General features: G+C 50.7%; 1 protein-coding gene across 1 annotated transcript in view; it reads left to right on the top strand.

Annotated features, from left to right (window-relative positions):
• Window positions 1-5,617: 5,617 nt before the first annotated feature.
• GPR139 (G protein-coupled receptor 139) overlaps window positions 5,618-9,536 on the top strand; it is a gene marked incomplete at both ends in the record, with an annotated part of 40,292 nt that continues 36,373 nt past the window's right edge. The window contains one exon of the mRNA XM_079718536.1: window positions 5,618-5,741. Within this exon, the coding sequence (XP_079574662.1) occupies window positions 5,618-5,741 (124 nt within the window). The remainder of the gene's footprint in view (window positions 5,742-9,536) is intronic.

The raw sequence follows: 9,536 nt of genomic DNA, 5'->3' as shown, positions 1-9,536 counted from the left end.
GGGTGAGAAGTCTGGAAAAGTGAGGAGGGACCAGCGGACAAGTTACACTCTTATGGGAGGTGGAGGACTGGGCAGGTCCGCACCGTGGGCCTAGGGTGCTCCAAGCTCCCTTGCACCAGCCCTTCCATCCTGAATAATTTCAGTCATAATCACTGTGTGTGTCTCTCTCCCTATCAGTCTGCCTGTCTTTCTGTCTATTCATCTAACCCTTGTCTCTCTGTGTCTCTCTCCACTCTCACTGTCTCTCTTTTTCTTTTCCTCTCTGTCTCTCCCTCTCTGTCCGGGTGTGTCCCCCTCCCCCTCCCCTTCCTCCTCCCCCTCCTCACACACTCGCTCTCCTATAACTGCTGGGAGGCAGTCCACTCCATCACCATCACCACCAGAGTTCAACACAACATCAGTTCTCACATGCCCAACTTGACAGCCTCATAACTTGTCTTCCCACCCCCATTCTTGTCTCCCTTCCATCAATCCTCCACCTCTCTGACAAAGCAAATGTTTTAAAATGCAAATCTAAACCTGGCACTCCCCTGCTGAAAACCAGAGGTAAAGACCAAACTCACCACAGGCCACAAGGCCCTTCCCACTCTCCAACCGCAACCGGCTCCATGTACTCTCCAGCTCACTGCACCCCAGTCTCCCTGGTCCTCTGGTTCCTCAGAGTCCTTCTCACTCCCACCCCAGGACCTTTGCACTTGCTCTTTTTTTCTCCCTGAGATGCTCTCCTCACTCCCAGCCCCACATCCCTTCCTTAATTAACTATTATTCATCCTTCACATCTTGTTTCAGGTCTAAATATTGCTTCCTCAAAGAAGCCTTCCCTGATTGCCAAACCACATCAGACATCACTAGTATATGGTCTCTCATTCCTATGATGTTTTCCGTAAAGCATTTATCTAAGTTTATATGTGTGTGTGTGTGTGTCTGTCTGTCTGTCTGTCTGTTTATGGTATCAGATGGATTAAGTCATGCCTGTCTTTTGCACTTAAGATCCAGGAAAGCAGAGACCAACTTTTTAGAACAACTGTATACCCTGAACTCAGTACAGTGGGGGGCAGACAATTCTAGTTTGTTTTAGTCCCCACTTCTCCCTTTTGCCTTCCCAACACTGAATAAAGTGTTAGTTACAATTTATATTATATTTGTGCTACTGTTTTTCTTAAAGAATTATTACTTTATACCACTGTCTCTGTCAAAGGGCGGAGAAATGAAAGCTAGACCAAGAAGGCTAGGTGTCACCAGGAAAATGAGAAGTAGCATATTTCCTTATGGAACTGAAGAATGAACAGTGGTTCTGCCTCACTCATGTTTATTACCTGCCCAGGCTTATATGTATTTGAGTTTGCAACCCCCATCCCTAACATTCTCCATATATTTCTATTATATTTATTTATTCATTCATTTAAGATTTATCGCTGGACACCTACCTGACACTGTTCTTAGCACTGGGATACAGCAGAGGACAAGATAGATGAAGTCCCAGCCCTAGTGTCACATGGAGCCCACCTTACATTGTGTAACAGTTTTCTGTTGGATACATGTCTTTCCACTAAACTAAGCTCCTTCCAGTGGTTACAGCACAGGCTCTGAAGCCAGACCACCTGGAACCTAATCCCAGCCAGGTGGCTTTGGCAAATTACTAAACTTCTCTGTGCCTTGGTTTTCTCACCTGTGAAATGGGGCTAATAATTGTACCTTCCTTCCAGTGTTATCATGAGGATAAAATGAGTGAAGACATACCTGTTTCATAAGCCCCCAATCAATGTTAACTCTTATTACCCACCTCTGTACCCTAAGCAGGGCCAGGTTCATGGGCGTGCTGTCACACAGGCCCCTCGCTTAGAAGGGCTCCATGTTTGGTTTAATGCTCTGCTGTTACCACTCTGAAATGCTTAATTTTTGAACAAGGGCCCCACAGTTTCATTTTTGCAACAGGCCCTGCAATTATGTAGCCAGTCCTGGTCAACACATGTCAAATGTCCAGTGAAAGTCTGTTGAAAATGAATAAGTATATGAATTTCATCAACCACAGTTGTCAGCTCACATACTCCATTGTCTTACAGAGCCAGTCAAGTGGGTCAGCGCTTGAGCAAAATTAAACAGACTTTGTTGTTGACTCATCATGTCCCTCCCCCAGGACCAAGAACACCCAAGGCCTGACCTTGGACCTTAAAGTTCTTCTCTTCCCACCCATCCATTTCCCAGGAAACCTGGACATTGACAAGCTGCCAAGGCTCTCAATAGAGCAGCAGAGAACCCAGTCCAATTCCCTGTTCTCCAGAACTGCAGTCTGCACTGTCTCTGCTGCTCCACACCATCTCTCCCTGCTCAGCATCCCTAGAATGAGGCATACCTGGTTTCCTTCATCCCCATTTTACAGATGGGGAAATGGAGGCTCAGAAACAAGGCATGTTAAGATTCCCCATGCAGCCCAGTCCCTCTGCCCAGTCAAGTCTATAGTTTTATAAAGAGTCTCTAACTAGAGCCCCAGAATCAAACCACACAAATTATTTTTAAAGTAGCAGCCATATATGATAATGACATGCTAAACCTAGGATTGTGTCGTACCCCAACCCTATCAACATCCAATGTTCTGACACTCCACACAGACAAAGATAAACTCATTTTCCCCTGCCCGGCACGCCCTAGGCCAGTTGTGCTGGGGCCCTCTATACTTTCAATGTTTGTTGAGAATCCGCAAAATGCAAGCTCTGTGTAGAAGCACAGACATGAAACAAACTAAATAATTAAATTGTATATTGTATGTCCATGGTGCTAAGCTTATGGAAAAAAATTAAGCAGGGAAGGGGCGGAGGAAGTGAGCATTTTGGACAGGGTTTGGGTGAAAATTTCCATTTTAAATAGTATTGGCAGGGAAAGCTTCAATGAGAAGGAGACGTATAAGCAAAGACCTGCAGAAGCAGGTTAATGCAGCTTTACGGAGAAAGAGCACTCCAAGCTGAGGAAAGAGCCAGTGCAAAAGCCCTGAGGCATTATCCATGGTTCGCAAGGTAAGGAGATACCTGAATAGACTGGGAGCTTTGTCAAATCACAAACACCTGCCCCTCCCCAGCCCCAGTTTCGCATCTCAGTCTAGTTGCCTGTAGACAAATCTAATCTATAGGTTCTTGAACAATTATTTGCCAAGCCTCCTATGATGGCACTGTTTTATTTATCAATGCACTGGGGTTTTTTGTTCTGTTTTTGTTTGGGACAGTCACATTTAAATGGGAGAGTTCACAACAAAATTTCAATATCTAACTTGGCTTGAGATATCAGACCTGGTCTCACTGGGCCCACATGATGTGTAATAATCTAACAACAATATGTAATGATCTAACAATCCTAGCAGTGATGGGAACTGGACACAGGCCCCTTGCTGGGCAGAAGGGGCAAAGGTCCCCTCCATCTTGGGAGACCTGGAGAGGCTGGGGAAAGCCCACCCAGTCCCCTTTCCCCTGCAATAAATGTTATTGGGGTGGTGGCTGTCGGGGCTCAGAGTGGGGTCATAGTCTTTTCTGAGCCCATCACATGCTCCTGGGATGACAGCTGCTCAGCCCCACCTCTCCTTGGGATTTCTGCAGAATCTTTAACTCTCTCACATGCACTGCCTTGAGCCCCAGGTGTATCTCCCTTCCCAATTCTCTTGTGGCTCACAGAAGAGCTGCATGGGGAACTCTCCCTCTGCCTACCCTGAGGAGAAGGGGGTGCCCATTCACCCCAACTCTCCAAGATTGCCTAGATCCCACCTGCTTTACCTCTTTTATCCTTCATTCAACCCTCAAACACTAGACCACCCCCAGATAGCTCCCACGTGAGTCTGCTTGTGTGTTTGGTGTGTCGCATGAGTGTGGTCATTGTGCACCTTGACAAAGATGCCCCTGTGTTTTCACGTGTCTGGATGTGGGATGAGAGGGCTTCCACATGCCCCCTGAGAGTGTAATTGTGTCCCCATGACGGGGTATAGTGTCTGTGTGAGTGTGGATGAGTGTGTCTGAGTGGCTGCAACATCCTATCCCTGGCAGGAGGGCTCCATGTGGAGGGCTTCTGCAACCCTGTCCACATTCCATTCAAAGGCACTCAGCTCAGGGACAGTCCACCGCCAGCCTCCCCCAGAGCCAACACACGCACTCAGATGCAGGCACACTTCCTCTTTTTTTTTTTTTTTTCTGTTTTTTTCTTTTTTTTTTAACATCTTTATTGAGTATAATTGCTTTACAATGTTGTGTTTGTTTCTGCTGTATAACAAAGTGAATCAGCTATACATATACATATATCCCCATATCCCCTCCCTCTTGCCTCTCCCTCCCACCCTCCCTATCCCACCCCTCTAGGTGGTCACAAAGCACCGAGCTGATCTCCCTGTGCTATGTGGCTGCTTCCCACTAGCTATCTATTTTACATTCGGTAGTGTATCTATGTCAGTGTTGCTCTCTCACTTCGTCCCAGCTTACCCTTCCCCCTCCCCGTGTCCTCAAGTCCATTCTCTACATCTGCATCTTTATTCCTCCTGCCCCTAGGTTCATCAGAACCTTTTTTTTTTTTTTTTTTAGATTCCATATATATGTGTTAGCATATGGTATTTGTTTTTCTCTTTCTGACCTACTTCACTCTGTATGACAGACTCTGGTCCATCCACCTCACCACAAATAACTCAATTTCGTTTCTTTTTATATGGCTGAGTAATATTCCATTGTATATATGTGCCACATCTTCTTTATCCATTTAGCTGTGGGTGGACACTTAGGTTGCTTCCATGTTCTGGCTAGTGTAAATAGTGCTGCAATAAACATTGGGGTACATGACTTTTTGAATTACAGCTTTCTCAGGGTTTATGCCCAGTAGTGGGATTGCTGGGCCATATGGTAGTTCTAAGCTCAGCTCCTCTGGTCCAGGAGAACGGAAAACCCTAGAGCATCCTCGCTCCTACAGCCTCCTCTTCCCACCCCCTGCCCTGGGTGGAGAATCCTCAATATGGAGATGGACTCGAAGCCCTGGTGGGGGGTGGGGCGCGGGCGCTTGTGGGGAAAAGAAGTGGTTGGGGAAGGTTGAGAAAGGCAAACTGAGGACACGCTGGAGGAGTACGGAGCCTTTGCGGGAGAAGCAGGTCCCACCCACACCACGCCCCTCCCACGCGGCGGGGAGATGAGGGTAGTCTGTTCCCACCCAGGCTTGCTCGGGGGTTCCCAGGTCTAACTCCATCTCTAATCCAGAAACCGAAGCCGAGAGAGGCAGCTGCGACCCCCTCCTCCCGAGCACCTCCCCCCCTCCACCTCCACCGCGTCCAGGCACAGCTGATTGGCTGCGGGGAGCGGCGTCCCAGCCCCCCGGCTCCGAGGCGGGAGCCTAGAGGGTCGGAGGTGGGAGGTGCACAACCGGGCTCCGGGAGCCCCTCCCGAGGCCCTGCGCCCTGCGCTCTGCGGGAGGGCTGAGCCGGGACTCCAGGCGAGCAGGTGCGGAGGGAGCAGAGGGGACCACGGCCGAGGGTAGAAGCAAGTCCTGCAGGGAGAGGCGCTGCTGCTCCAGCTGCTGCCTCGGCGGCAGCCACCACCGAGCCGGCGTCCAGAGCAGGGCTGGCAGGCCGGGCGCCGAGCTGAGGCGAGCGAGGGGCGCGCTCATGGAGCACACGCACGCCCACCTCGTAGCCAACAGCTCGCTGTCCTGGTCCCCCGGCTGGGCCTGCGGCTTGGGCTTCGTGCCCGTGGTCTACTACAGCCTCTTGTTGTGCCTCGGTTTACCAGGTGAGGGGCGTGGGGGACAGGGAGGGAAGGCGGGAGCCCCAAGTGCGGGGTGACCCTGCCCGGGACCCCCAGGCCTAGCCACCTTCTCGGTGCGATCCCTGACGCCCCCTCTGAAAAAGTTTACGCCTTAAGGGCAACTGCGGACATTTCCAGGCTGGGGGAAAGGAAGTTGCGGTGGCCTGGCGGGGACAGTGCGTGTGTGCGTCTCACGAGTGTACCCGGCAGGCGATGGGCAGGGTGTGAGTGGGGTGGGTGTGAGTGCGCGGGATTCGAGCGTGTCTGTGTGTATTTGTGTGCGCGACTGAAGCGGTCGGCGCCCGTGAGGGGGTCCAGAGGGGGCTGTGTGTGACTCGACTGCAAGTCCGGACAGGTGGCTTCGCGGGGGCCTCCCCTCTCCCGTCGCCCCCAGACTGGGGGCACCTCTGCCCCTCTGCCCTGCGGCGTGTTGCCGCCTGACCCGAGATGAAGCTGGAACCCCTGATCCTGGGCACTCTCTGGCCCCGGGGGGCGCTGGGATGGAGCGAGGGATGAGCCCCCGCTGCCACCTTGAGGAACGCGTCTCTAGGCCGGCTAGAAAGAGGCGGGGCGGCTCCGGAGCCATGCCCTGGACAGGGCAAGGGTGCAGAGGTACACGCGGGCTGCCGAGGCCGCCACCTCAGGGGGTCACAGTCTCCTTGAGGACATGCCTCACCCCTGGGCTTTGCCTCCTGGTCCACCCACCCTAGGCAGCTCACAGCTGCTGCACATGTCTGGCTGGTCCCACATCCTAGCCTCCTGTCCAAAGTATAGCTGAGACTTGTCCTGAGTTCCTGAAGAGAGCTGAGCTGTTGGGAAGGGGCTTACTGAGGGGGGAGTTGGTGCTTGCCATGGTCGCCTGAGGTGGGGGGCGGGCTTCCTGAGGCTCCAGCTTGAGGGGCCTTTCTTCCAGATAGTCCCTGAGACAGTCTCTGTGGCAGAAAGATTCCTAAAGGTCACTTCCATGCAGATGGGAGAGGGACAGAAAGAAACAGGAAAAAAAAAAAAAAAAAAAAATCCAGTCCTGTGTAAAGCCTAGAATCGTAGCATCATCAACCCCACTGTCTTTAGCATCCTGGGATCCTGGGAACTTGGGAGCTGGATTTCTGAGAGCCTTGTGAGATTTCCTTTCCAAAACATTCATCTTGGTAGTCACGGACCCTGCTAAGGTTGTTTAAATAAATCCTCCCTCCCAAATTTGGCAGGTTCAAGAAACCATAAGTTTGCTAAGGCTGAGCTTCTCCCCCAGTGAGTGATGGGAATTTTATTACTAACTAATCGCTCTGGCTGCCCTCACAGAGAGGCTAACCTGATTCGCCCTGCTGGGGTGGTGGCTTGTGTCCTGTAATTACCTAGAGCTGGAATTGATTTCGGCCCAGTTCCCACCTCCCCATGTTGGCCCTCCTGAGCCTCTCCAGAGCTCTCCTTCGGGGAGTGTTTTTGAGAAGGTTGGTTATTTGCTGAACCGGAGAAGTGACAGGGCCCCTTTCTGACTCCTACCCCTCACCCCTCCATCTCCTCTTTGGACTCAAGAGTAACTACTCTCTCAGGCTTTTCTTCTGAAAACCCCTTAAGGGACAGAACCGTAAAGACGAGCAGAGGCTCTAAGGGTCCAGAGCAGGGAAATGGGGAGAATGAGGGAAAGCTCAGACCTTCAGACACCTCAAGGTGGGAGTCAAGGTACCACACACCTTTACAGCTTAACTCCTATGCCAGCTAGGACCTTCCTGACCCATTGATATTGGCACCTATTATATGCCAGGCACATGCTCTTCAAGGCTGAGCTCAGGGCTTAGAGGCTTAAAAGAGTGGGGGATTGTGATTAGAACTTGAAGGGCATTGATGTGTTCATACATTCAGAGTTATGACCACCTACTGTGTGCCAAGGGCTAAGGAGGTGTAGAAAAGGGACTCAGAGACCCCTAAGATGCAGTCTCTGAGGTCAAGGAGCTCATAAGTGGAGCTTGTGATGGATGCAGAAGGACCAAACATTCTGGAGAAAATCGATTGGAGAAGCCAGGCTTGCAGGAAGATCATGGGCTTTGTTAATGGCTTGCAAGGTGGTTCAAAAGTGAAATCCTTAAGTCATTCTCTCAAAACCGTAAGGGCAGACAAGTATGTCCTAGTAACTAAGAATGCAGACTGTAGAATGAAGCAGAGCTGGGTATTAATTTGTGAACCTTTCATGTCTCTGTGCCTCAGTTTCCACATCTGTAAAATGGGCATTATGAGAGTACCTACCCCTGAAATTGTGGTGAGAAGTAAAGATGTGGATGGAGGCGAGGGTGCAAGTGAAGCGCACAGCTCAGTGCCTGACACACCACACATTGATTGCTGCTGTGCTGCTGCAGTTGTGGTTATCATGAAGCTGCCTTGCTTTTAAGGAGGAGGGGGGTTGCTCAGCCTTGCCTGAGCCAGAGAAGGGACCGGGAAGCATGCTGAGAAGAGCACTCAGCTCAGTGTTGTGCTCCTCTGGCTGAGCTCACGAAGTATTCCCCGCCCTGCCCCTAGCCCCAGCAACTCGCAAACCCTTGCTACCTGGCCTCCGACTGGGAGGCTCAGCTATGCTGGCTGTGAAGTAACAGACCGCAGGGCTTGGTAATATTGTTGAAAACTGAGATTTTAATTGAGTCACTTTTCCTGGCAGTGGACTCACCCCAATTCCAAATTCTCGCCATGGTGGTTGGAGACTGAAAGAGCGATGGGGAATGGCCGTTTGGCAACAGGGGAGCTAGTAACTAGGGGAAAGCGGGGCTGTTTCTTAGCACTTTCAGCCTCTAGATTGAAAGGAAGAGCTTGGGAAAGGCCATGTGGTCCAATCCCCTGCCTCTAAGAATTACCCCAGACAGTCCAATTTAACTGGGCTGGTGTGGGATCCAGAAGGTTCTAATGTGAAGTATAGGCAAAGTTCTGCCACTTAAGAATTCTTATTCTCTGTACCACAATCTTCCCTACCTATAAAATGGTGGTAACCGTAGCACACAGGCAGTGTATATATATATATACATATATATATATATATATATTTTTTTTTTTAGGTACGTGGGCCTCTCACTATAGTGGCCTCTCCCGTTGTGGAGCGCAGGCTCAGCGGCCATGGCTCACGGGCCTAGCTGCTGTGCGGCATGTGGGATCTTCCTGGACCGGGGCACGAACCCGTGTGCCCTGCATCGGCAGGCAGACTCTCAACCACTGCGCCACCAGGGAAGCCCCAGGCAGTGTATATTAAATAAGATAACCTATGTTAAAATGGCTTAGCATAGGGCCTGGACTGTGGAAAGCACTGTCACTCAGTACTTTCTCCACACTGGATCTTTCCCTGTATTAAACGCTTATATTATTGCGGTGAATCCCCACCACATCCCTGTGACCTGCACATGCCCTGAACGCATTTTTCAGAAGAGCAAACTGAGATTCAGAGAAGTGGAGCGTCTCATCTACAGTCACACAGTCCAGCCAGCATGCAAACACCTGCTCTTTCCATTGCATCCAGTGTCTTCATTACTACGAGTTCTTTTAACTAACTTCAGTTCGTGCTGTGGGCTCACTGGAGAAAACTGGTGTCCCAGCTGTTCTTAAAACTCCATCTCTTTCTTCCTCCATTTTAAATAAGCAAAATGTTTCCAACTTCTCAAAACACATACAGTAAGCCAACAAAGTAGAGTTGGAGACACTGATTGGGCCCGCTGGGACAAGACAGTGCAAAGCAAAAGGCAGTGCAAGAGGAAAAGATGAGCCTGAATGCCTGGGGGAAGAGAGTGGGAGGGAGGACCGGTGAAC

The sequence above is a fragment of the Hyperoodon ampullatus genome, assembly GCF_949752795.1.
Source record: "Hyperoodon ampullatus genome assembly, chromosome: 14".
Lineage (NCBI taxonomy): Eukaryota > Metazoa > Chordata > Mammalia > Artiodactyla > Ziphiidae > Hyperoodon > Hyperoodon ampullatus.
Note: the sequence above shows the minus strand (reverse complement) of the source record. Positions and strands in the feature narration are given on the sequence as shown.